Source organism: Spinacia oleracea, chromosome 5, assembly GCF_020520425.1.
Source record: "Spinacia oleracea cultivar Varoflay chromosome 5, BTI_SOV_V1, whole genome shotgun sequence".
Classification (NCBI taxonomy): Eukaryota; Viridiplantae; Streptophyta; class Magnoliopsida; order Caryophyllales; family Amaranthaceae; genus Spinacia; species Spinacia oleracea.
The window spans coordinates 7,593,560-7,619,645 of NC_079491.1; the positions used below are offsets into that span (position 1 = coordinate 7,593,560).

The window sequence follows — 26,086 nt, forward strand, 5'->3', positions numbered from 1 at the left end:
ACTTATTAATTAAACTATCAATTTGTTATTGAGTAATTTCTATTATATCCAAGTCGTCTGACACGAAAATGACTCAACACGACACATTGCCAACTCAACCTACGTACAAATGGTACAATATAATATGGAGTATGTATTAAGTAATTTGCTAATTTCTTGTTTATCGCTATTGTACGCCCGCGTATGTTAAAATCACCCGCGTTTTTACACGAAAATACGGTTTTTTCCTTATAAATTCTATCTTATAATAATAATATTAATTATAATAGTAATACTAATAATACTGATAATTTAATAATAATTCTATCCTATATAAGAATAGAAGTTTAATGACTACAATAAAATGGTAGCTACTGTAATGTTGCTAAATCTACACCCTTCAATTGTAAGGGGAAATCTTAGCCATTAATTAAGTTGGCCAAAAGATTTTTTAAAAATAATTAAAATTCATAAAAGCAATAAAGTAACCGTTATAAAGAACATTTTCGATTTTTCATATTCTTTTTCTTCAATGAATAAATCGATAATCAACATCAAATGTGATTGTCATATGCAAGTTTTCACATGTGACATGCCATTGCCATAGAGGATTCTCGAGAACTTCAAATTTTTCCTTGCCTAGTTTCATTCTTTTAATTCTATTTTTGTTGTATTTATACTTCGTGTAAATTATACTTCGTAAGTTTACAACGTGTTAATGTTTCATCATCATTAATAGAGGTCAAAAGGTACGGGAAAGAGGAAATAATCATTTTTTAGTAGGTTTTTTTTTAATTAATCGTTGCTTTTTCCATGTTTTATATCCCATTAACATTCTAAACAATTGAATGGATGGTGTAGATTTAATTTTAAAAATATATGGTCAAGATTGAAAGATTATGGTGGCTAGTTGGCTACCACTCTATTATAGCCATCGTAAAACCATCAATAATAATAAGAATGCCATTTATTGTGAGAAGCTTCCAAAATCTTAATGGAGCATTTACTACATTTTAAATCTTCATTTTCAATTTTCGAAAATATAGACTCTTAAGTTTCATTTGGTTCAATATTAGCGAAGGAAAGGAGGGATGAAAAAGAAAGGGAAGAGAAAGGAAATAAATATATTTTCCCATGTTTGGTATGATTGAAAGAAAATGTTAGGAATCCCATGTTTAGTACAACATTAGTAAAGGTAGGAAAGGAAAAAACGTGGGTTTATGATTAATATTTTGTTTGACAAATTTTAATTTTCTATTTCCTCCCAAATTCCTCCAATTTTAGGAGGAAAGAAAAGTAAAACTTTTATAAGGGAATTTTCCTTCCAATTCCCTTCCTTTCCTTCCACTTCTCATGAAGTATAACTTTTAAAACCAAACACAACAAACATTATTTTTCCTTGCATTTCCTTTCTTTTCTTTTCCTTCTAATTCCTCCCAACCAAATAAAACCAATCCGTGGACTATGGACCATGGTGCACATAGAGCATGGTGCACCATGTGCACCAAAAGAACACATGTGCATAAATAAAAGAACATGAGACTACGACAAAAGAACATGCAATATAATGTTTTACTTTTTTGTTATAAAAAATCACAACTTATTAAAAATATAAAAAAATATATGTCCATGTTCTTTTTACGTAACCAGATGTTCTTTTAATTATATACTAATGTTCTTAAGGTGTACTATGCACTATGCGCACCATTGTCCACCTTCTAAATTACGAAATAAAACCTTAAGTAATGATAATCAAAATTATTATTTACACCCATAATTGAAAGTTTAAATTTTGGTAAACATCTGACCCGGGGCAAGCTCGATCCAGGAAACTGGGTACGGGTCAAACTTGCTTCATCTAGCAGTTCAAATTCACAACTCCATTTTCCTATTACGAGTAATATCTATTCACAGCAATATTTCAAACATTAGCTTAAAAGCACAGCAACAAACAAGGACAAACTCACACAACCTTTCCATTGAGGATCCTGAAGAGTTACAGAGTACTTCGTAGTTGTTTGTGCAAACCTTTGTATGAGTAGAATGAACTGATAAACCTTCTACAAACAAATATAGAACAGTTAACTGCAAAATGTTATCTAATCCACTTTAACCAAAGTCAAAATCCAGTCATAATTTCTTAACTTCGCCGACAACGGGACCAAAAACACCATATCCAAAATTCACTTTCAGCCATTCTCAATTTCTATCTAATGCTGGGAAACAACAAATACTACTTTTCCTCAACTGTGAAAGTTACTCCAAGAAAAAGAGAGACAGCAATTCACAAGTTAAAAGAATATGTAGTGCATGAAAAGGCAAAGAAAAAGAATGTTACTTTAATGAACTTATCTAGCTGGATCAAATACAGTAGTATAAGACTAATTTATGAAGAGATTTCATCCAGGAAAGGGCATAAAAGAGATGTACACAGCTACGAACCACGACTGCTGATGATCATGATAAGACTAGTTTCGGCATATCATCAAAAAACTATCAAAATTATAAGTTGAGCGCCATGCTGAGGAAACGTGGTTTTGATTAGGTAAATGACCATGAAGTTCGAAGCAGACATTACTGAGCCTTGCAGGAATAGTGTCGATGAAACAATTGCCAAATGGTGATGAGAAACTTTCCAACCAAGCATAAATGTCTCATCATTTTGGTCAGATGTCTGTTTCCTCTTCCTAAATTTCAAGAAATCAACCAACCAATCAGTCAATCATTCATCAAACCATCATATTAATCCCAAGGGTTTTGGAATACCAAGTGCTTGAGACAGAGTATAATACTTGCAAACAGTGGAAGCTATGAGAAAAGTAAAAGAAGTGATTTCTTACCGGTGCCATCTTATCCCAGTCCTTCAATTTAGAATTTGTCAACATGTAAGTGTCACGTAATGGAGCCCATGCAGGCTGGACACTGTCTTCCTCGCCTTTAGAGATAGATGCCTGCATTTGCAAAAATGGAGTCAAACCAAACACAAAGTTTGAGGGACAAGATGGACAACTGAACATGGACCTCATAACTCATAATACTGCCACTACCCTGATCAGAAGGGAGAAGAGGAGAGGCTGACGGGGGTTACTGACTTACTGCGAAGTGGATCTCGAATTCTGCATGACTGAAAAAAATTATATACCTAATGTGCTTTCAAAAGTTAAGGTACTTGGAGATTAAATTAGGAAATGAAAGAGAGGCTAAAAGTTCCAACGATAAGATAATGTAAGGCTTTAACAACATTTTTAAGGTATAGACATGGTATTTTATACAAAGCCAACCATTTATTTAATTTTCTCACCACCATTCCATAGTTTAGACATTTGCAATTGACCACTTACACTTGTCCTTACCGGAACTCCCGTCTTAAAGACCAGTAACTAAGATCATATAGGGCACTACAAGTGCACTTTGGGAGGAAAATTTGGTAAACCTAGGTACAATAGGTTATGAATGCATTACTATCATAACCTATATCAGTCTTTAGAAGGTGGTTTTGGAAACAGAAAGGAAAAAAACTACAATTTGGTGAATGACTTTAAGAGAATGGATTATTTTGAGAAAGCACCAACAAACAGGGCAGTTGTGACTTGTGAGGAAATACAAGTGGTTTCCAGGTTTTACAATTACAGGGCAATGTTAATCCAAAGGAAGAATTTCAATATTGAATTGTAATTAAACTCGGCTCAATCTTTTACTATTCGGATTGAGCCACCATTCAAAACACTTAATATGTTTGGAATTCCATATTTTCGATTTATGCCATCCCACATGAATCAAGACAAAAAAAAGGTATCAACATATAGTAGAGCAAAACAATGGTACTGAACACAAGAAATTGAAAAAATCAGCCAACTGCTGCAGTGTAAAATCAGCGAATAGCATACACTGCCAACACAGGAAACCAAATCAAAAAGGCTGTTTGCGGGAAGCGGTATAGCCAACACTATAATGAGCTAACGAAACTAAGTGGATCATGGACAAATGAAAAGCACAAGGTTAAAGGGGAAGCATTCCGGACTTTCAGAATTTAGAAGGGGAAAACAATGAAGATAAGACACACTACCTTGGCTGCACCCTGAGCTGATTGTGCAGAAGCCTTGCTCAATTCTGTCATGAATGCCTCTTTTCTCCGCTTTGTCAAAGCTACCATAATAAGGTACCATTTATTATGTTAAAGATGAAGAGAAAATCACAAAGTGGGATAAAGAATACTAGATAATTCAAAAATTATAACAGAACTCAGTCCGCACAGCTATTCAATGAGATACTATGCTAGGTCTCGGACGGAAGGGAATGAGGCACTTGAATCTAATCTTAAAAGGTACCTAGCAAATAACCATCAAGAGCGTAAAGGTCATATGATCAGGGTTGGCAATCTAGATCAAACTTGTGTTTTATGAAAGCACAATGACCTCCATGCCTTATTATTCTATGGTTCATGATCTTGCAGCTACAGAGGCAGCAGAGACTGAAAACCTTTGCTGACAGCCTGCTGACTGTGGTACAATAATCCCATTCCGAAGCTCACTTAGAACAATAACCGTCGCATATTATGTAACGCAACAGGCACTCGAGAATAAGGGTCTATCTCTCCTATCCTCAGATTCCCAACTGACATTCTTGCATATTCCATAAATTGAAAAGATTCACGCCCAATTAGGTCATAACTCATAAGAGACTCATAATTACAACTTTAATCACACAAATCAAGGGCTTGGTCCAAATCATTTACTTGACTTCACTCAAATACCATTATATTCTTAATCATCCATCCTCGTCCTCAAATGAGGATCTCACTTTTTTTAAGAAGTAATAAAGAAAACTAAAAACTAGGGGAGTGTCACCCACATATGAAAAGAGAGTAATGACAAAAGGCTCATGCCCACAAACTATCATGAAGTACTTTATCTACAAGAGTAAAAAAATCTGATATAATCAAGGGACCAAATACAAAAGCCTCGAATATTGGAACCTAAACCTGTCAAGGGGAAGCAAGACCAGACCCTCAAAAACTCAATGGTTTTTTCTTTCGAAATGTACCATCAAATGGCCAATGGAAGTATGGAACCATCTTCCACACTTCAGCAAGTGAACAATTTTTTGTCCTTTTCAAGGCAACAAGGACATATTTTACAAAGCAAGGAGGAAAACAGCTTTATCCCAGACAAGGCCAAATGAGTGCCAAAGAAATAGAACCGAAGGTCAGAAGATGAAAAATAAATTCTTCCTCCCTAAAGCACAAGATTGCAAGAACTTGCAGTGATACAGTTACTTTTCTTCGTACATCCTCAGTTTGGAACTTGGGATCTTTTCTTTGAATGCCAGCCGAGCTAAAACATAAGCTTTATGAGGAGCTGTTGCCTTTCAAATATCCGGGTAAGAAGTTTATGGAAAATTGCTTACAAAAAAGTTGCAGAAGCTCTAAACAGAAAATGAGCCACCCTTTCAACAAAATTTATATCATTGAGAACATTAAATCCAGATACGTATTCATTCCCCCCACCTCCTGCACTTATTTGGGCTTTTTATCCTACCCACCTCGCATTCTGGGTGACAACACTTACAGCATTAAACAACTTGACAACTGGGAAATGTTAAGTACAAGGGGAGGAGAATGTGAGGGGGTGAAATTACACATGGGTATCGGATGGAATCACAACGAGTTTTTGGTGACAGCAAAAGTGTTAACAGGGTGAAGATAGCAAAAACCAACCGAACCAGAAAATATCTCCCACTCCGAGGCTCTGACAGTGAGCAAGATAGGATAAAGGTCATATACATCTAAGTGATCTAACTACTATGACTCAAACCTCCAATGTGGTGTTGCTACACGGGATATAAGTAGCTTGTAAATAAAACGAAATGCAAAAATGCATTCCTCAACAAAGGTGGCATACTGCTCCTAGATGATTTTTCCTTACACAAAACCATTTTTCCTTACACAAAACCAGTCGTTTCAAGAAATTAAAAAGGAAATATGAGCAATACCTTTAGCGTCTTTAAAACTTGAAGGATTCAACCCTTTTTGAGCATTTTGGGCCTTGTTAACCTGGAGACAAGACAGAAAAATGAGCTTAAAATAAGACCAACTTCAATGTGTCAGGTTTTAAATGTGCAAATGTGCTACTGGAGGAAAAAACTTGTGCAGCATCACTTACAGCATTAAACAACTTGACGACTGGAAAATTGTTCAGCAAACGAGCATCACGAACCCATCAAATTCACAGGGAAATTTTAGTAAATCAGACATCATGTAAGCTTGAAGCTAAAATATATGAAGACTGAACTTTGTTGACCGATAATGGTAGATTAAACTACCTCCTTTTGTGGCAAGACTTATAAGAAACTTCTCATGTGAATCTAAGAAATTAGCAGGCTGTACATGTCCCTTCTCCTCAATCTAGTAAAAAGGTCAAAAAATAAACTGTAAAAATATTGTGCCAGGATAGATGAAACAATGAAGATATTCATACACGAATTCATTTGGAAGCTAATAAGAGTAATATACCAAATGCTTTTCCTTCTTTGCTTCGCCTTTAACCTTCCGTTCAGTGATCTCTTCTGCAAGCTTTGCTACAACAAGCTTCTTATGTGCTGATAATACCGGACCCTGCAAAGACAAGACCCATGTATGAGTAACATAGAACATCCCAAGAGCTATCTTACAAAGAGGAAGATCATAAACTTGTAGAAATTACCAGTGTCTCATCATCAATCTGCTTCTTTATGATACTGAGAAATGCCGCCCTGAAAGCATTACAGCCTTCTGCAAACTTTGTGATTCCTGTACGAACTTCATGTTCTTCATCTGAATCTTCTCCTCTAATAGGGTCTGCCTCATCATCACTATTTTCAGAAATTCCCTCTCTCTCAACCTCCGCATCATTTTCAGCAACTAGCTCATCCTCATCCTTATCCTCATCATCATCTGAATTATAATCCCTGGCCCTTTTACGATATAATTGCTTCATTTTCATACTCGTTCTAACTTTCCTATCCATTCCCGGACCCTTTTTCATCGTCTTACAAGCAGGAGGTTTCTTGGGCTGTTTTTTCCTTTTTCTCTGCACCATTGTCTGTGGTGGTTGTTGAGTTTCCTCCACCATCTTTTATTTACCGACTTTCACAGCTCAATCCTAAACAATACCCCAAATAAATTTCAATTTGCTTCCAATTTACACAAATTAAAACTGTGCTATTCACCCAGACAAAAGTAATTGAAAACATTGAGCAAAATCAACCAACTAAAATAAAAATAACCCATCTTCAATCAACATTAGAACAACCTAACAGAAGCTAAACAATCCAAATGTAATACCAGTAATCTTCAACAAATTTCCATGAAGCGCAATTCACTGAAACTGGTAATCAGGCCCGTTCGGTATAGACTAATTAGACATAAAACAACACCAAAACAAAGCCAACAAAAATCCCAGCAGATTATACTAGTACTATGTAACAAGATTTCATCATTTTGAACATTGTTTCACGCAGAATCAACAGAAAATTCAAAAAAGTGGATAAAAAATGGAAAAGTAAGAAAATAGATGAAGAAAAGAAGCTATACACTGTCGTCAACACCAAAAATAACAGCGGCTGAGAAGGAATGGTGGTCGACAGAAGCGCCGCCGACTATTCCGACTACAGGTACAAGTTTTGCGGGAGGAGGAAGACGGAGGCCAGCTGCGGTTTGGTGTTTTTTCCCTTTGTTCAAAATTTTGCTAACTACAACTCAATAACCTATCTTTCTGATCGTAAATAACAACTTAAACTTGTTGTCACAAAAAAAAACTTAAACTTGTTGTCACAAAAAAAAACTTTAAATTTACTGCCAAAAAAAAAAAATCACTTTAAATTACAACTCCGAGTCTTTTTTGACACAAACTACTCTATCCTTCTCGCAATACTCGATCCGGTTTGATCGATACAGAATTTAATTTAATGTAATGTAATTGATTTATTATTTAATGAGATGGTAGTTGATAGTGGGGTGTCTTTTTTAATATAGATAGTGGGAAATATATCAACTTGTTAAAAAGTAGTGGGAAATGAATCAATTTTTAATGTTTTTTTTAGGGAGCATGGATATAGGTTAGTCCATGGATAAATATAATATTAATGAAAGTTTGTCAATTATAGAAACAGTGCGAGTAATCTGGGACGGCTTTATAAAGAAATCGGTGCGAGTATTCCGGAACGGGAGGAGTATCTGAATATGATCGATGCCATTAATATTAATCCAAATAAAAAATATCCCAACTCTATACAAAAATTAAATAATTCCAAATAAAATACAAACAAGTTGATCAGAAATTATTAGTTTTTCACAAATTCTTATTTATAATGGGTGTACAATAAATATTGTTCACCGTCGTAAAAGTTGACTCAAAATGCTTAAAAATTACATTTATATATGTAAAAGTTATCTATTTTTTAATGATAAATTTTTTCATTTGAATAAAAATTATTTCTTCAAAATCACTAATAATGTATAAATTAATCATTTAACCCTTTAAAATGTTTATCTATCAACTTTTTAATTTTATAATATAAAAGTTACAGAAAAATAGGTTAAAGTTACAAAAAACTGCATAAAAGTTATCTTGGTGTACAATAAATTTATTGTACACCTTGTGCGCGCAAGACCTTTTGTTAATTTTTTATTTCTTTTAGAAAATTGGAAATTGTGTAATTGTGTTTTAATAAGATTAATGACATTATATTCCTATTATTTTGCCGAAAATTAACTTGTGGTTGCAATTTAAGATAGAGATGTAAATTTAAGGTTGTAATTTACAAATTTGAAAGTTCGGAGTTGTAATTGACACAGAGTCAACTTTATTTGTTTACATTTGTCAAATTTTCCATAATGAAAAATTAATTATGATAACCTAACTTAGAACGTGATGTGCTACTCTCTGATTCTGTTTCTTTTAATATAATGCTACCTAAAAATAATCGTACTCTTTTTTGTTTCTTTAATCTTTTCATTTGTGTGAATCGTATAAATTCTACTCATGTTGGTTAAATAAGAAGATTTATACAGAGTATTTAAAGTAGAACTCTTTAATTGGAAAAATAGGAAATGTAGTTTATAATTTCCGAAGATGTTATTATTTCTTATTAGAATCAAGAAAAAAAAATTATAAATCCTTGCAAATACAAGCAATCCGAGAGCAACATACTGAAGTAACAACTGGTTAACTTAATGAGGGAGTTGCCTCGTTTGTCACCCATGTTCTTTCCTTTGAATTTGATACCGAGAATTTTCATGACATTCATGTTACCAAATTGCCAGATGCTAATGTTGAAATGATCAAAGCCCTTGTCATCATTGGTAAAATCTTGGCTGTTTGCGGTATCTCTTAGTCGAATTGTTGCAATCATTTACACCTATTCGCCGTGGTACAAGTTACAAATACACATGTAGAGAGTTTGGTGTTGTGCATAGGATACGAAGCCCAAACGATCGTTCCAATGAAAAATGGTGAATTTCAAACATTAGAACTTGATTATGAATAACAGTACTTCGTATCAGTTTGTTGTATTCACTTTGAATGCAGTAATGCAGTAATGCCTGCCCGGAGAATAACTTAGCTCCTGATCTGATCTAACCTGAGTTCCTGTAAGTGGAAAAATCTCTGTACTGATCAAAGCCTAAACAGTTCCCTCTTATTGGCTTTAGTTACCGACCTGTCAAGGTTTTTCAGGGGTCTAAGCCAGTAGCTTAGTAAAGCTAAGTATCAATAACACAACCATGTATTACAAAATATGAATAACACAACCATGTATTACAAAATATGATAGGAAGTTCAGGCTAAGAATAGAGGAAGGACGACTCGTTCCTCCCTTCACGACTCAATATGTGACCTTAAATTATGCAATAAAATTTAAAGGACCAAGGGACCGTTTATAGCTGATGGCTTGCAGCTAAAAACAAAGGAAACCCAAGTGTTAATAGCTGATGGCTTGCAGCTAAAAGGACTTCAATCATCTTCAACCTCATATAGATGATATAAAAGTTCATTAGCAGTGCACATATAAAACTTTTCTCACAAAACACGCACGGGTGCGAATATTTTCAAAGTTCAATGTTAGTAGCATTTGAAAGACAGGTATACATTCATACAAGGTGGGTTGATCCAAACAAACATATACAAAGTAACAAATACTATGTACATGCTTAAAAAGAAACATAATACATATGCCTATAATCAACAAATACTATGTACATGCTTAAAAAGAAACCCCAAGTGTTGACAGTAGCTATTCTACTAAAGTTAGTCACAATACATATGCCTATAAGCAACAAAGAAACATAATCTCAAATTACGAGGATGGAAAAAATGAGGCCATACCTGCTTCCCATATATGGACTGTCAAGCGTCTTTATCACCACACATTGCATTTATTTACAAGGGTTCTTATCTTTTAATGTTCTAACCAGTCCATTTTTGGACCTATCACTCGATACACAGATGTAATTACCAACAAACTTGACCTCAAAAGTTAGGGAACTCTTTGGAATCATTAACAATGTGTTAGATAGCTTGTGTTCCCACCATAGTTCACCTCTTCTGCTGTCTCGTAGTCGGACTCGGAATGCACGAATATGATCCTCATAATCACCCTCATCATCAGAATCACAATCTTTATAACTATCAAAATACTTATCACAATAGGAGGAAACATAAAGCCGCTCCAAGACATTTACCTTACTTAAAATGTACTTTAGCAACTTGACATGCTTGGCATTCCCCCGAATATTCAATATTTCTATCGTCTTGAGCTTACTTAATAAGCACACCGGTATTGGATTTTCGACACCGATTATGAGGTCGGAGCGGTTTAGTCTCTCATCCAGGATTAGATGGGTCAGGTTACGAAAGATTGAACCAACATCAACATCCAAGAAATTAAGGCCTTTGAAGAAATTAAGATCAGTCGACAATCGAAGTGACTTAACATTAGAAATCCTTTGAAGGAGTGCCATTATTTGGCTTAATGAATCAGTCAGCGGTGGTATTCCAGTCCCGTAGTTCAGGCCATCAAAATCCCAAATGGAAAGGTCAGCCTTAAGCAATCTAGTTGGATTCTTGACAAATCTATAAATTCCAACATAACCATCTAGTTCAATGTGTTCTAGCATAGGTGCATCAATTAGCAACTTCAAGTTGGGCATTATTCCAAGAATCATCAGATATTTCAAATTTGGAGCTGATATATGCACGCTTTTAGTCCTTTGGTAATCTAATGACAAAGATAACACTTCCAAAAGTGGGCAAGACTTAATTAATTCCCATAGTCCTTCAAAGGAAGAGTATATTCGAGTGCCAATCAATTCAAGCTTCTTCAAATTAGGAAGTCTAGCATATCCAGCTTTAGGCAGATTGAAGTAAACAAATCCAATCAATTCAAGCTCTACTAATGATTGAATTTCAAACATACAAGTTGGATAAGAAACGCGATCAGGGAATTCGTCGGTTACCTTGATTGTAGCCACATTTCGAGCAGAAATCTGACGAATCCACGATTCCAAAGCGGCGGAGAAATCCCGTTCCAGTTGAGGAATACGGAGGTGGAAGGTTTGGATGTGCGGGGAGGTGATCTGTTGGAGGATGTGGTTCACCGTGGAGTTGAATTTGATGTATCTTGATTCACTCCTGGAATTGTCCATGAAATCACCGCCGTTCACGAAGAGGTGGGGGAGTAGGGTCCAGAGGTGGAGCCACCGGCGAGATAAAACAGAGGTGGCGGCGGCGCATTTAAGCGGGAGAAGTGAGAGAATTTCGACCAAGAGGGTGTCTGGGAGTGAGGTTAATCGGTCTTCTATGCAATCAGAACTACTGCTGTTGCTGCCATTGTTGTAATTTTCAGTAACCGTCGTTCTTCAACAGTAATCGCCTCTTCTTGTTGCAATTTGAGAGCATATCAGCCATTTTTGTTTGATGTTTTTAGGGTTGATGACTGTGAATGGTTTTTGGGGCAGGTTTTACAACAACAGTGAACTCAATTTCTATGTCATTTCTCATTTGCGGGTTCGCGGGTTCGGTACTTCGGTAGCCATATGCCCATATTAGAAGGACAACGAGATACAATACGACACGTTTAATTAAATAGGTTAACAGAACATTGCACATTTAATTAGACGTTCAATTATATTCGAGTCGTCTGACAGAAACACGATGCATTTATCTTCTCTACCCCCTTTATATACTTGCAATATTAATGAAGTTTTGCTAAAAAAATATCATCATTTTTTAAGATTTTATAGCTTTCTTTAATATCGTAACAAACCCAACAAGAGCTCATGATCTCTAATCTATCGGAGAACTCGGGAGATATTTGACATTTTGATATTTCCTTGTGAATTACCTATAGTGCCCTTATTTATTACAAATATATATATTTTCCTTAATAATTACACCATCTGCACTATTACACTATTCTCACACTCACTTTTATTATTATTTTTTGTGATATTTATACATAAAAAATTATATAGCCATGTGAAATATTGTTGTATTCATTCGTCTAGATATATTTTTAAAATATCAACCTTTTAGGTTGTAATTAGAGATATTAATGATTAAAATTTTACACAGGCACAAGTAAAACATCAAATGGTGCAATTATAAAATAAAAAAACAGATGAAGTACGTACTAATTATAAAATGAAATTAAATTGCGGCATCGAAACAAGTCAAATATTTCAAGTATTTTTTAATTAATCTATATAATTAAAGCAGAGTGATAGATAATAAGAGGGCGTCAAACCTCAATCCCTCAATTCTCATTAACCGGCTATATTAGGAAATCAGTAAAATTAGCATCTCAAGGAAAGTGAGAGGATGAAAACAATGAAGAGACCAAAAAGGAAACAATTGAAAGTTACTACAATATTCTACAAACTATATAATGACAAATTTGAAAGTTTGGAGTTGTAATTGACAAAGAGTCAACTTTATTGGTTTACATTTGGCAAATTTTTCATAATGAAAAATTAATTATGATAATCTAACTTAGCATGTGATGTGCTACTTTCTTATTCTGTTTCTTTTAATATAATGCTACCTAAAAATAATCGTACTCTGTTTATTTTTCTTCAATTTTTTCATTTGTGTGAATCGTATAAATTCTGCTCATGTTGGTTAAATAAGAAGATTTATACAGAGTATTTAAAGTAGAACTCTTTAATTGGAAAAATAGGAAATGTAGTTTATAATTATAAGGAGTATTCCATACTCCTGTTAAGAGCATCTGAAATATTCTAAGAAGGCGGATCAGCAGAACACTGATTCCCTAGCTTTCACTAATTTGTTAAAACGAAGCCCATACCTGTCTTCCATTCTTTGAACTGTCAAATTGTCTTGATCACCCCCATGGAGTTATGCACGGTTCTTATCTTTTAATGTTACAATCAATCCATTTTGGGGCTTATCACTCGAGACACAAATGTAATCACCAACAAACTCAACCTCATAAATAAGGGAACTCTTTGGAATTATTAACAGTTTATCAGATAACTTGTATTCCCACCATAGTTGACCTCTTTTTGGGTTATGTTCATGATCATCATCTTTGTAATTATTAATATTCTCATGATAAAATGAGGAAATATAAAGCCGCTTCAAGACCTTTACATTACTTAGAATGTAATCTACTAACTTCACATAATCCGCATTCCCCTTAATATTCAAGATTTCTATCACCTTGAGCTTACTTAATAAACACACCGGTATTGGATTTTTGCCAGTGATTATGTTGCAGTCAGGTTTAAAAGTTAACTCAAAATGTTTAAAAGTTAAGCTTATACTACCTCCGTTCCTTAATGTTCTTTACGCTTTGGAATATGTGTCAAAAGTATGAAAACTTTGACCGTGGATTCTCACTGTTATATACATCAAAATGTTATCATGTAAGATCTTGTTAGTTTGGTCTCGTTGTGTATTTTTACAATATCAAATTTTTATATTTTTTTCACATACGGAAATGGATATATAAGTCGTTAAATATTGCATTGGAGTCCGTGCAAATAGTAACCGTAAAGAACATTAAGGAACGGAGGTAGTATATGTAAAAGTTATCTATTTTTTAGTGATAAATTTTGTCGTTGCAGTAAAAACATATTTATTTAAAACCACTAATAATGTATAAAATTAACCATTTAATCATTTCTATCAACTTTTTTTTACTAATATAAAAGTTAATCATAACTAGGTTAAAGTTACAAAAAAATGGGTAAAAGTTATCTTGGTGTACCATAAATTTATTATACACCTTATGCGCACAAGACCTTTTGTTACAAAAAATATTACGAGTTCGTTTATTTATGGCAAGAATCGAAAATATTAAACTGCAATATTACTGTTGATTTTATAATTATTAATACGAAAAACGTCAATCATGTAACATAGAAAAAATTGCAAATTATACACTGCACTATTACTATTGATTTTCTAATATTGGTATATACGTTAATAATTACTATCATAAAAATATATGATTTTACAATCTTAACAAATGAATTTCAACTGCAATTTAAAAATTTAGAGAAATCATTTAACTCTTATGTTTCTTAAACTTAACTTATTTTTAAACATAATTTCTATTCAATATTCCCGAAAAAAGTGAAAATAAATTAAAAATACCGAGGTTTAATTTGTAGTTTACGTACGTTGTATAATTCATGCTTAATTGACCACTTTGAACTAATTGTGTTTTATACAAATTCAAAATTTTACTACGTCGTAACAAAATATTAGTTCATTAAAAATATTTATTTTTTATAATATTATTTACGAGTAATTATAATACTTCGTAAACAAATTTAATTTCATCTGTGTGTTACACGGGTCCTAAGCTAGCTATTTATATATTTAAGTCGTTTCCCCGTATTTTACAATTTTGAAATTTGACGTATCCCCGCATCTCCGTTTCCCCGCATCCGTTTCCGTTTCCCGTTACGTTCTGGGGTTTTAGCCTTCGAGTAACGATTACATAGTGGGTGCCTTTGGTTATGACGAATTTCGAGTTTTATTGCCGTCATTCGGAGTTTATTCCGTCAGGGAAGGTAGTTGGAAGACTAAACTACATACTGTGAATTTGGGCCCTTATTTTCTGCCAAGGCTACTATATGATTTTTATCATTTCTCTCAAGGTGCAGCATACTGGATTTGTGGGAAAATGAGAAAGAACACTCATGTTCTTTCTTTCGACTTTGATACAGAGGATTTCGACACTTTCGAATTACCTGAAGTAAACGATGATAACATGTACAAAGGACTTGTCGTTGTTGGCGAATTGTTGGTTGTTTTTGGGATTTCTCCATTGAATAATGTGGGTTATGAATAAGAATGATGGGAACAAGTATTGGAGTCTCACTTTCTGTGGAGATTCGAATGTAGATACTTAGAAGCACCTTACAGAGTACTTTAGACGTAGAATTGGAATGTTTTACTATGATGAGAAGAATAGTACGGTTTTTCGAGAGATCTCACAATGGGGAGTGATGTCTTATAACATTAGAACACAGGAAATTAAGCATTCGGGAAAATGTATTAAGCATGGTATACTTTATCTGGATGCTTATGTCGAGAGTTTGATGTTTTCTAATTTGAAGTTAGAATGCTTGACTGGTGTGAAGAGGGGCAGAGAACAGCATCCTTCATCACACAGCAGGATTCAGGAAGTTGTAGTGTAGCGAAAATGTGACAAATTCTAGATTATAACAAAGGTAAATACTAGCTAATGATAAATGTCGCAACATGCGACCTTTAAGCAGTGTCACAATGATGACATGGCATGCTTATGTGTCATAATTTAAATTGGAAATTAAAATATTTAACTTATATAATCTATTATACATTATACTTGTAATAATAATGTTAATACACGCATGAGTGCGTGACATTTTCAAATGAGGCAATGGTTTATAACTCCTTATTTGACACTTTTATTTTAGGAAATTTATTAAACAATTTACATATCAAGTGAATAATCAATTGCTTGTTGATTCAGTGGTGATTGGGGTTGAACTTGGTAGGAAGGACTGCGTATTAGATACCCTGCAACAACAATTGGGAGGGGACTGTAATCTATCCACCCAGAACTCACCCCTAGACCGGATTAGCACTAAGGGTGAATCGATGTAACACCCAAAAAACATACTTCGTATATATCAAGTGAATAGGGTATTATAGACATTTTACATGCACACCAAAATCCTTAAAAGTTCCTTTATATAATAGAGTTATAGAGATTAATTATCTGAACTCATCTTCATCCGAACTTGTCCGATTCTATATTCTTTTTATATTTGTTTGAAAAATACTTATCTTTTTTTAAATGGTTTTATTCGTGGATGAAATTGGTTGAAATAAACTATTTTTTAAATAAAATAAATTAAATAATTTGAACCAAGCATGGCATAGTAGATTGTCAAATTTAGTGATAGTAGGCAAGATGCTTATTCAATTACTTTGTAAGTTGTATGAAATATGTCAAGAGAAGTTAATAAATTGAACCAAACTGCACTAGATTGCCGACGTGGTTACATACTTACATAGTTACATGTACTAATATGGGCTTAAGTAATGAGTTTGACCCATATGGCCATATGATAGTATTTCCACTTTGTACAAGTCAATAGGTTTGAGACAGTCAATGAAAACAGGGTAATGTCTTTTCACTTTCCTGGTCTCGAAAAACATGTCTTTTGAGTTTTGCCAACTACAGTAATGGAGAGAATCAGAGAGCCATTGTTTCAAAAATATTGTGTTTTCGAGGGAAAGACAGCCGTTGATTCATTTTCACCCTAATCTCTATGAGTCTATTTCTTGTACTCCGTATTTGAAAAACAAAGAGCAAAATACACCCACCGGAATAGCAAGCAGAAACCTCACCTCTACTGGTTTATTGCCGTGGTTTTGTGGAGACTTTTCAACGATTCAGAGTGATTCTGGGTTGAAATGAGACTCCTAATCAAAAGAAAATGCAGCTCCAGTGCCCCCATATTGCCGGAAAACAGAGAGTTACCACTCGATTTATGGAGGGAGGTCTTTGCAAGACTACCGGTCAAAACCCTGCTCAAATTAAGGTGCGTCTGTAAGAACTGGTGTTCTATAATCAACAACCCAGATTTCTTTTCTATGCATCTGACAATTTACAACAACACCCCCAACAACAAAACTCATGCATTAGTTATGAAAAAAATTGGGAAAAATGGTTGTGAGGGATGCAAATTCACACTTCGCCCAACTAACAAATTTAAGAAAATCGCCCAAATTCTCCGAATCCCCAAATTCTGCAAGCTCCTCGGGAACTGTAATGGGTTGGTGTTATTCATGTCCAAGGAATTCCCTTCCTCTGAACAAGTCATGTTAAGATTATGGAACCCTTCTGTGAGAAAATCTTTGATAATTCCCTTCATCCCATCTGATTTTAAGTGGGAGACTTACGTTCTGGGGTTTTCACCTTCTAGTAATGATTACAAAGTGGTTGCTTTCGATTTCGATAGAGATGGAAATGTGTATGCAGTTTATTCAATCAGTACTAACACCTGGAGGATTAAACCATGTCCCTCTAATTCACTCCCTTTGTTTGTGTTAGAGGCAGGGGGGAACCTTCCACTGTACGATTCTCCTCATTTCTGTCAAGGGGCAGTACATTGGATGGTGTGTGGTTCAGTACCAAACATATATACTCATGTTCTTTCTTTTGAGTTTGATACCGAGGATTTTCACATTGTTGAATTGCCTGATTCTGCTGGTGAGGTTGAAATGTGCAGAGGTCTTACCACTGTAGGCGAGGAGTTAGCTGTTTTTGGTATTTCTGCATTGAATTGCTGCATATGGGTTATGAGAAAGGAGGGTGGGGAGAAGTTGTGGAGCCTTAGGTTTTCTGGGGATTCTTGTTTAGATTCTTACAACTTCGTTGCAAGAGATTGTTATTTTCTGAAGAGGTTTTACTATGAACAGAAGACTGGTGTGATTTCACTTGTGACTTCAGGACAGGGAATGAAGTCTTATAACATTTCAACCCAGAGAAGACAGCATTTGTTTAACTCAGTTTCGCGGAGTATAGCTTACATGGATGCTTATGTGGAGAGCTTGGTGTGGTTCCCATGAGAAGGTGGGTAGTATCACAGGTAAATAACATCCATGGTTATGAAAACTGAAAAATGTTTGCATTTTGTTTGCCAATTACTGTGATTGTGTTATCCCTGATAGTTTAGCATATAACTAGAGAATGATCATTGTTAATTATATCACTACTGAAATTCCAATTCCCATAGTATGTAAACGCTTACCTCTGGTGCTGTTTCGTTGACATATCAAAATTTCCAACCTTAATCTTCTGACACCTTAATCTTGTATATTTTGGCTTTGGCAGGGAAGCACATTAGTAGTTCCGTAGCTGACAGTGGTGGATGTGATATATGCTTCTTTTGATACTCCGTATTTAGCAAGGCAGCAGGTGCTGTTGTACCTCTTTTGCTCTTAAGGTTTTGTAAGTTCATAACAAAATGGTAGGCCGGCTAACTTAGTAGGTAGTAAGAAATGCTTGTTTTGATTGCAACATTGTTCATGCCAACTTTTGGGTGATCGAAAACATATTAATGTGCTAATGTTGTCTGGTTCAAGCTGCCAGTAAATCAAGTTAGCACGATTTATTTCAATCTGCACGCAGAGAACTCGTACATCAGTCAGTGATCATGAGCCAAACAAGCGAACTCAGTCACTATGATTACTGCATTTTACAATGATGTAGCTAGGTTATTCCCCTTTTTTGTATAAGTACCTAGCTTTTGATGCACAAAGTGCAAAACTTGTAAGGGCGAACTAGTGAACCTACTCATGTGATTTTTATGCTAATCAATTCAGGTACTTTACTAGGAAAGTATTTTGCCAATAATATGGGATGACATTGTGGCCATGAGTAACAAATATATTTTCCTACCAAAACTCTTTGTAGGATGGATTTTCTATGAAGGGCTCTCAACAAGCAAGAGGGATGAACACACTAATAGACCTATCTTAGACCAGTGAATTTTTTTTAAAAAACTTTAAGAAGTTTGATATTAGAAAAACATATGAAGCTTCAAAAGTGAAAGGATTGGACTCATTTGAAGCTTTCTAATTATGGTGCATTCTATTCACCTGATATTCACTTAATTTTCTTGAGCTTATCTTCTCCAAACTTATCTGAACTTAACTGAACCTATTAAAACTTATCAAATTTATTTTAGTTTTAAATTGTATTTAGTCAACTCTTATTTTTGAGTCAAATGTCGTGTGTTGTCTTTTAGTGGACCTAAACATAGGGTTATGCTTGGGTTTAGTACCCAATCATATCATGTCGGACCCACCCATCATTTTTTGGATTTGCGTCCAATTTTTAATGGCAAAAATGTGAGCTGATTTGGGCTCAAATGTTTAAAAAACGACTTTGAATTTGGGTCCAATTTTCTTGGACCATAACCCAGTCTAGATCCAACTATGGACCTTCAATTACTGTGTATTTAGAATAAATTTAACTTGTTTTACGTATTAGCTCATGATAATGTATAAACAAAAGATGAAAATCCAAATCTAAATATCCATATCCATATCAATCAATACCTAGCTAGTAGTATTTAAAAAGCATAACCATCACCATTTCAATGACACATAAGCAATACTATTTTGATGACACGTGTCTCAATCCTATTAATTAATTAAATTTTAGCCCGTGCGATGTACGGATACTATTAAATTGTTTAGTTAAAATAAAATTCTTATATATACCAATTTTATATATTATATTAGATTAATTTTTGATTTTGGATTGTATTTCATTTTAGATTTATTTTTTAGTTATGAGAGTGTTTGATTTTGGATGAATTGTATATGCATAATATTAATAAATAATTAATAAAAATATCTACGCGGCACACTCGACTTTTATTAATTCATAATTAATTTTGAAATCGTATTTTTATTGTCCGAAACCATTATATTTCCTACGTGGCGCTCTAATGTTGGGTTAATGTTTGATTTTATATTGAATTTTATTTTAGATTAGTGTTTGATTTTGGATGAATTTTATTTTAGATTTATTTTTTAATTATTAGAGTGTTTGATTTTAAATGGAGTTGTATGTATTGTAATTACTTAATTAAAATATCTACGCGGCACCTATATCTACGTGGCACTCGATTTTTTTAATTCAAAAATAAATTAGAAATACAATTTCATCCAAAATCAAACACTCTAATAATCAAATTATAGATACAAAATGAAATTCAATTCAAAACCAAACACTAATTTAATCGAATATAAAATCCATGCATAACACATACTTAAATCTAGTATTATTATATATATGAGTTTCAGATTCCCATATATTAGAATAAGCCGTACCATTATATTCACACCGAGTGATAGCTTGGGAGAACTCGTATTTCATCTTCAACCCTAAAGCCCCGAAGTGATCGACCTGGGTTGAGATGAGACTCTTTATAAAGAGAAAATGTAGCTCCAGTGCCTCCAGATTGCCGGAAATCAAAGAGAATCAGAGTGGTCTGGGTAAGAAGAAGAAACCTCCGAGGAATAGAACATGTCACGCCAAATTGTCGGAGGACAGGGATTTACCACCGGATATGTGGAGAGAAATCTTTGCGAGGCTGCCGGTGAAAACCCTGCTCAAATTCAGGTGCGTCTGCAAAAATTGGTGCTCTATAATCGAAAACCCTAACTTTATTTCTATGCATCTTAGCAATTATCAAAACAAGCTGAACAAAAATCATGTATTAGTTGTGGAAAATATTGGGAAGTATGGGATACAGGGACTCACTTGCACGATTCGTGAAAGTGGCACATTTAGGGAAATCGCTCAAATTCCACAGACCTCCCAATTTTGCAATATCTTCGTTGGTAATTGTAATGGATTAGTGTTATTACTGTCATCTGAAGAATTTAAACCCAATCCAGTTAAGAAAATTGTAAGATTGTGGAACCCTTCTATTAGAAAATCTGTGATACTTCCCCCTTCATCTATTTGTAAGGCGGATACAACATATTTTCTGGGATTTTCACCTTCGAGTAATGATTATAAAGTGGTCGCCTTTAGTTCATGGCAATCGTATGCAGTTTATTCGCTGAGTAGTAACATCTGGAGCATCAAATCAGGGAATTTGCTCCCTCTATCTGTATCAGGGGCCTCACGTTCAAGGCTACTATATAAATGTCCTCCCTTTTCTCAAGGGGCTACACACTGGTTGGTTTGTGGTGGTTCAGTACCAGACAAATATACTCACATTCTTTCCTTTGAGTTTGATACAGAGGATTTTCACACTATTGAATTGCCTGAAGCTAGTGATGAAATGATCAAAGGCCTTAACACCCTCGGCGAGTTGTTGGCTGTTTTTGGTATTTCGCACACAGAGTGTTGCATATGGTCTATGAAAAAAGAGGGTGGAGAGAAGTTGTGGACTCTTACGTTACCCGGAGCTTCTTCTTTAAGTTATTACAACTTCTTTGCAACTTATCTTTATCCTTATACAAAGAGGTTTTACTGTGATGACACTGGTATAATTTCACTACTGGCGACAGGAAACGCAATGGCGTCTTATAATATTTCAACCAAGCAAATGCAGAGTAGTTTCTTAAAATCTACTAATTCGCGTGGTATAAGTTTTATGGATACTTATGTGGAGAGCTTGGTGTTGTGCAGAGGAGTCGAGTGCCAAACATTGACTTTGTTCCCATGAAATGGCAGGTATATACCATGTCTATCAATTTGAATGCTGGTTGTCAGCTAATGTTACTATGTGATAGTATATGTGTTGTCATTTAGTGTTTTGCGACTTTCAATTCAACTTTCATGAATATCTAACATCTGGTCTTGTTTCCACTTCAATTTTCATCATCTCAGGCATGTAAAGTTTTGATTTTAGACCCAACCTCACTCTGTTACTAAATTTAGTACTAGTAATTTGGCTTAAGTATTACAGTATACATCACAAATTTACTACGAACACAAATATTTTACAAACTTACAATCACTTAACTCACTTTTGCAAATTGGAAGGTAATGCATATAGTTACAAACTTACAATCACTTAACTTATACTTGGTGCATGTCACGGACTCACGGTGTTACTTATTATCATATTATGCAGTTTTCATGAATGTCCAACACCTGTTCTTGGGGTTTAACTTCAATTTTCCTCATATCAGGCATGTAAAGACATGTAAAGTTTTGATTTCAAAATTCAGACCCCACCTCACTCAAATACAGTACACAACACAAATTTACTATGAAAACCAAATATTTACTCTTGCACATAGGAGGCTAATGCATATAGTTATACTTGGTGTATGTCACGGAGTCAACCATATAAGGTTGATGGAGATGTTCTTTAAGCTGCACTATTCTTTGTTTTACTAGAACCTTCCATTCGCGCTATATACCCTTGCCTCCAAAGTGTCTTTAGAGTGTTATGGCTCTAATGTGCTCATTCTAGGTATCTCTATAAGTCATAACATGCTTAGTTGCCTACTAAGTTACGGAGTAATATTTAGCATATACTATAGAATGGTCGTTGTTAATTACATCAAGGCTGAAATTCCAATTCCCATAGTATGTAAACTCTTACCTCTGTGCTGTTTCATTGAAATATCAAATGTCCAATCCTTAATCTTCTTACAGTGTCCTGGAGTACAGAGTAGTCGCACTTTAGTTTGCATATCCTCGAGCATAAGACCAAAGAAAATACTACCAGTAGTGCTATGCTGTTGCAGTAGAGAGCTCACTTGTATATTTTGGCTTTGGCAGGGAAGCAGAATAGTAGTTCCGTAGCTGACAGTGATGGAGGTGATATATGCTTCTTTTGATACTCCGTATTTTGCAAGGCAGCAGGCGCTGTTGTGCCTCTTTAGTTTAATAAGGTTTTGTAAGTTGGTAACAGAATGGTAACTAGCTTAGTTGGTGAGAGATTCTTGTTTTGATTGCAACATTTTGTTTATGTCAACTTTCGGGTGATGGAAACCATACTGGTGTGCTAATGTTTATGTCAACATTTTGTTTATATCAACATTTTTCAATGATGTAACTAGGTTATTCCCCTGGGTTGTATAGGTACTAGCTTTTGATGCAGAGAGTGCAAAACTTTTAAGGATATTTTTATGCTAATCAATTCAAGTACTCTACTAGGCAAGTATTTTGCCAATAATATAGGATAACATTAAGGTTTGAAAACAGCGAGAAGTTTAGGGATGCATGCACTTGCAAGAAATGGGAATTAATAGGCCGGTGTGCCTTGTTGTCATGCTTGTGCTTGCATTTTTAAACAATATATGTGCATGACTGTTACAAAGGAGAGACATATATATTTGAAGATATACTCAGAAACGTACCAGCATCAATCCCTCCTTGTGTATTTACCATTAGACCCTCCTCCGGCCTATTAAAATAGGACCTAGGAGAAACAGAAGAAAGACCCCTCATGAAAATCCTAAAAATCTATGAAATTAAGTTAACCAAATATAGAGTTGAGATGTTTAGCAGTGCTTGCAAGTCAAGGGAGCATAATAAGATCGAAAAGATGCCCCGATACAGATAAGATGGTGCAAAGTGCAAACTACAGTAAGGAAGATCAAGTACTCAAGTTTTTTTTTTTTATTAAGTATACAGAATTAAGGGATTAATGGAGGTTCTACTTAATGGGAGGGTTCTAAGTACATCTATAAGCTTCCCCTGCTGCCAAATTTTGACAACATTTCTTATGATATCCTTTGTTATTATACCCTTTGGTTAGGATTATACTAACTAAGCCACTTTTAAAGATTTACCGGTTACCATTTGTTACATGCCCATAAATCTGCTATCCCACTCCTTAGGATAGATCGGTTAGTGGATTCCACCAATGGACACACTTTGTTAAGTTTCATGGATGCATTCTCGGGTATCTTCAAATTATCCTGTTTGAGCCAGTTCGAAAGAAAGTTGTTTTCGTCACAGAAGCAGAAGTGTATAATTACAGAGCAATGTCGTTCGGCCTGAAAAATGCAGAGGCAACATATCAGAAGTTGGTACACAAGATATTTACAGAGCAAAAAGGGCAGAAACATGGAGGTATATGTTGATGACTCCATCGTGAAGAGCAAAAAAGACGCAGATCATATTAAAGATCTGCAAGAAACTTTTGCAATGCCGAGGCAGTATTGTACTACGTATAAAGCTCAACCCCGAGAAGTGTGTGTTTGGGGTCAAGTCTGGGAAGTTCATGGTTTTCTAGTCAATGAAACTGTAACGCCCCAACCTCTAATTCAAGTATTAAAGAATGTTTAGCAGCGAAATTACCCTAGTTGGTCGGGATATTACTGTCGTACCTCCCTCTCGGAAGGTACAAGGCGACAGTAAACCTTGAGTAATCCAATATTCTATTACTTTGAACTTAGATGTTACATAATCTCATTAAAACTTAATATGAACTAGGTTAACTTAAGCATTAGTAGGTGAACTTGTCTTAATGAAATCTTTGCCACTACGTACGTATTTCCCTCGTTTCCAGCAGTACCTAAAACAAGAAAACATAAAACGGTGAGCCGGAAAATCAGTAACGAAATACTCGTATCGTAACTGTAATACCTCGTATTTTTAAGTAATTATAAATATCTTTAATTATATTTATAAAGCATTTTATTGTTTTTATGAATTAAAGTCGCATTTAAATATTTATTTAAATGTATTTATTAATTAAAAATAAAACAAAACATTCAGGCTAGAAGCGCTAAGTTCAGTGATGAAACAAAACATCCACTTGTCAAACGTATTCATAATCAAGCAACGGACATTCTAAGACTGACTGACTCATTTCCTAACCCATATTTCTATTTATAGTAACTGTTGTCCTAAGTACTTGCTAAAAATAGTAAACTATCCAAGATAGATTTACGAGAATTTTAGTTGCGCTCCTACTAAATCCCTAAAAGAGATTGAAAAGCGTAAAGGAGTTTTAGTTGCGTCCCAACTAAATTCCTAAAAGAGATTGAAAAGCAGAAAGGAGTTTTAGTTGCATTCCAACTAAATTCCTAAAGTTGAGATGTCTTGCAGTGCTTGCAAGTCAAGGGAGCATAATAAGATCGAAAAGATGCCCCGATACAGATAAGGTGGTGCAACCTTAACCAAAGAGAAAAGGGGGAACACTAGCAGTGGCGGAACCAGAAATTATACATATGGGGGGCCAAATTTTAACATATAATTTTTATAACATTGAAAAACAAAAATAAAATAAGAAAACTAAAAATAAAATTGAGGGAACTAAAAATCAAACCTTGTACCTCCTTGTGCCTCTAAATTTGAAGGAAAATAAACACTTGAGCTATACTAGACATCTGCTTTTATAGTGCATATTTAATACTTGAATATATATCATGGGGGGCCATTGCCCCGCCAGCCCCCCTAATTCCGCCCCTGAACACCAGTAAAGATGGTACACGTGACAAGAACTGCAATAAGGAGGATCAAGTACTCAACTTTGTTTTTTTTATGAACTACTCACTCCGTCCCATAATTATCTTCCTGTTTGACCAAAAACACGGATTTTAAAAAAAGTGGAATATAGTACATGAAAAAGTGGAATAAAGTACAAATGATGATTGAGTTGTATGGAAAAGTGGAATAAGCATGTGAAAGAGAATATAGTACATGGGAAAAGTGGAATATAGTACATGAGTGGGGTTTTTAATTCAATTTTAATTAATATAGTACATGAGAAAGTGGGGACCTTAGTAGCGAAAATTAGAAACAGGAAGATAATTTTGGGACGCTAGTTTAGGAAAGCAGGAAGATAATTTTGGGATGGAGGGAGTATACCGAACTAAGGGAATAATGGAGGTTCTATTTAACCCAGGGTTCTAAGTACATCTATAAGCTTCCCCTGTTGCCCAATTTTGACAACATTTCTTATGATATCCTTTGTTATTATACCCTTTGGTTAGGATTATACTAACTAAGCCACTTTTAAAGTTTTACCGGTTACATGCCTAAAAGACTACTATCCAATCCCTAGGATAATTCAGTTAGTGGACTCCACCAGTGGACACCTTTGTTAAGTTTC

At 34.7% G+C, this 26,086-nt stretch overlaps 4 protein-coding genes across 7 annotated transcripts; 2 read left to right on the top strand and 2 right to left on the bottom strand.

Moving 5' to 3' along the window:
• Positions 1-2,154: 2,154 nt before the first annotated feature.
• LOC110790145 (uncharacterized) lies at positions 2,155-7,725 on the bottom strand. The gene is made up of 9 exons (XM_021994909.2): positions 7,550-7,725; positions 6,681-7,118; positions 6,491-6,592; positions 6,301-6,382; positions 6,141-6,160; positions 5,971-6,031; positions 4,046-4,125; positions 2,820-2,930; positions 2,155-2,666 (listed from the first exon to the last, which is right to left on the bottom strand). The coding sequence occupies exons 2-9, from the start codon at positions 7,086-7,088 to the stop codon at positions 2,646-2,648; spliced, it is 885 nt and encodes a 294-aa protein (XP_021850601.1). The 5' UTR covers positions 7,089-7,118; positions 7,550-7,725; the 3' UTR covers positions 2,155-2,645.
• Positions 7,726-9,070: 1,345 nt separating this feature from the next.
• Positions 9,071-12,015, bottom strand: LOC110790146 (F-box/LRR-repeat protein 13-like). 3 transcript variants are annotated; one of them, XM_021994912.2, is made up of 2 exons: positions 10,341-12,015; positions 9,071-9,605 (listed from the first exon to the last, which is right to left on the bottom strand). In XM_021994912.2, the coding sequence occupies exon 1, from the start codon at positions 11,657-11,659 to the stop codon at positions 10,391-10,393; it is 1,269 nt and encodes a 422-aa protein (XP_021850604.2). In that variant the 5' UTR covers positions 11,660-12,015; the 3' UTR covers positions 9,071-9,605; positions 10,341-10,390. The 3 variants fall into 3 exon arrangements, with proteins under 3 accessions (XP_021850604.2, XP_021850603.2, XP_021850602.2); XM_021994911.2 differs by having other exon boundaries at positions 9,071-9,675; XM_021994910.2 differs by having other exon boundaries at positions 9,071-9,708.
• Positions 12,016-16,664: 4,649 nt separating this feature from the next.
• On the top strand, positions 16,665-18,912 carry LOC110790132 (putative F-box protein At5g62660). 2 transcript variants are annotated; one of them, XM_021994891.2, is made up of 2 exons: positions 16,665-18,130; positions 18,376-18,912. In XM_021994891.2, the coding sequence occupies exon 1, from the start codon at positions 16,953-16,955 to the stop codon at positions 18,108-18,110; it is 1,158 nt and encodes a 385-aa protein (XP_021850583.2). In that variant the 5' UTR covers positions 16,665-16,952; the 3' UTR covers positions 18,111-18,130; positions 18,376-18,912. The 2 variants fall into 2 exon arrangements, with proteins under 2 accessions (XP_021850583.2, XP_056684648.1); XM_056828670.1 differs by having other exon boundaries at positions 16,665-18,114.
• Positions 18,913-20,375: 1,463 nt separating this feature from the next.
• LOC110790147 (F-box protein At1g11270) lies at positions 20,376-23,161 on the top strand. The gene is made up of 2 exons (XM_021994913.2): positions 20,376-21,741; positions 22,801-23,161. The coding sequence occupies exon 1, from the start codon at positions 20,471-20,473 to the stop codon at positions 21,731-21,733; it is 1,263 nt and encodes a 420-aa protein (XP_021850605.2). The 5' UTR covers positions 20,376-20,470; the 3' UTR covers positions 21,734-21,741; positions 22,801-23,161.
• Positions 23,162-26,086: the final 2,925 nt, after the last annotated feature.

What these genes read in the sequence shown, in the direction of transcription:
- LOC110790132 (XM_021994891.2), top strand. Translation starts at nt 16,953, where the DNA reads ATGAGACTCCTAATCAAAAGAAAATGCAGCTCCAGTGCCCCCATATTG.
- LOC110790147 (XM_021994913.2), top strand. Translation starts at nt 20,471, where the DNA reads ATGAGACTCTTTATAAAGAGAAAATGTAGCTCCAGTGCCTCCAGATTG.
- LOC110790145 (XM_021994909.2), bottom strand. Translation starts at nt 7,088, where the DNA reads ATGGTGGAGGAAACTCAACAACCACCACAGACAATGGTGCAGAGAAAA. An exon ending in CAAAGAAGGAAAAGCATTTG is followed by an intron (nt 6,383 to 6,490) that starts GTATATTACTCT and finishes CCTTTTTACTAG; the next exon opens with ATTGAGGAGAAGGGACATGT. An exon ending in ACTGGGATAAGATGGCACCG is followed by an intron (nt 2,667 to 2,819) that starts GTAAGAAATCAC and finishes CTTGAAATTTAG; the next exon opens with GAAGAGGAAACAGACATCTG.
- LOC110790146 (XM_021994912.2), bottom strand. Translation starts at nt 11,659, where the DNA reads ATGGACAATTCCAGGAGTGAATCAAGATACATCAAATTCAACTCCACG.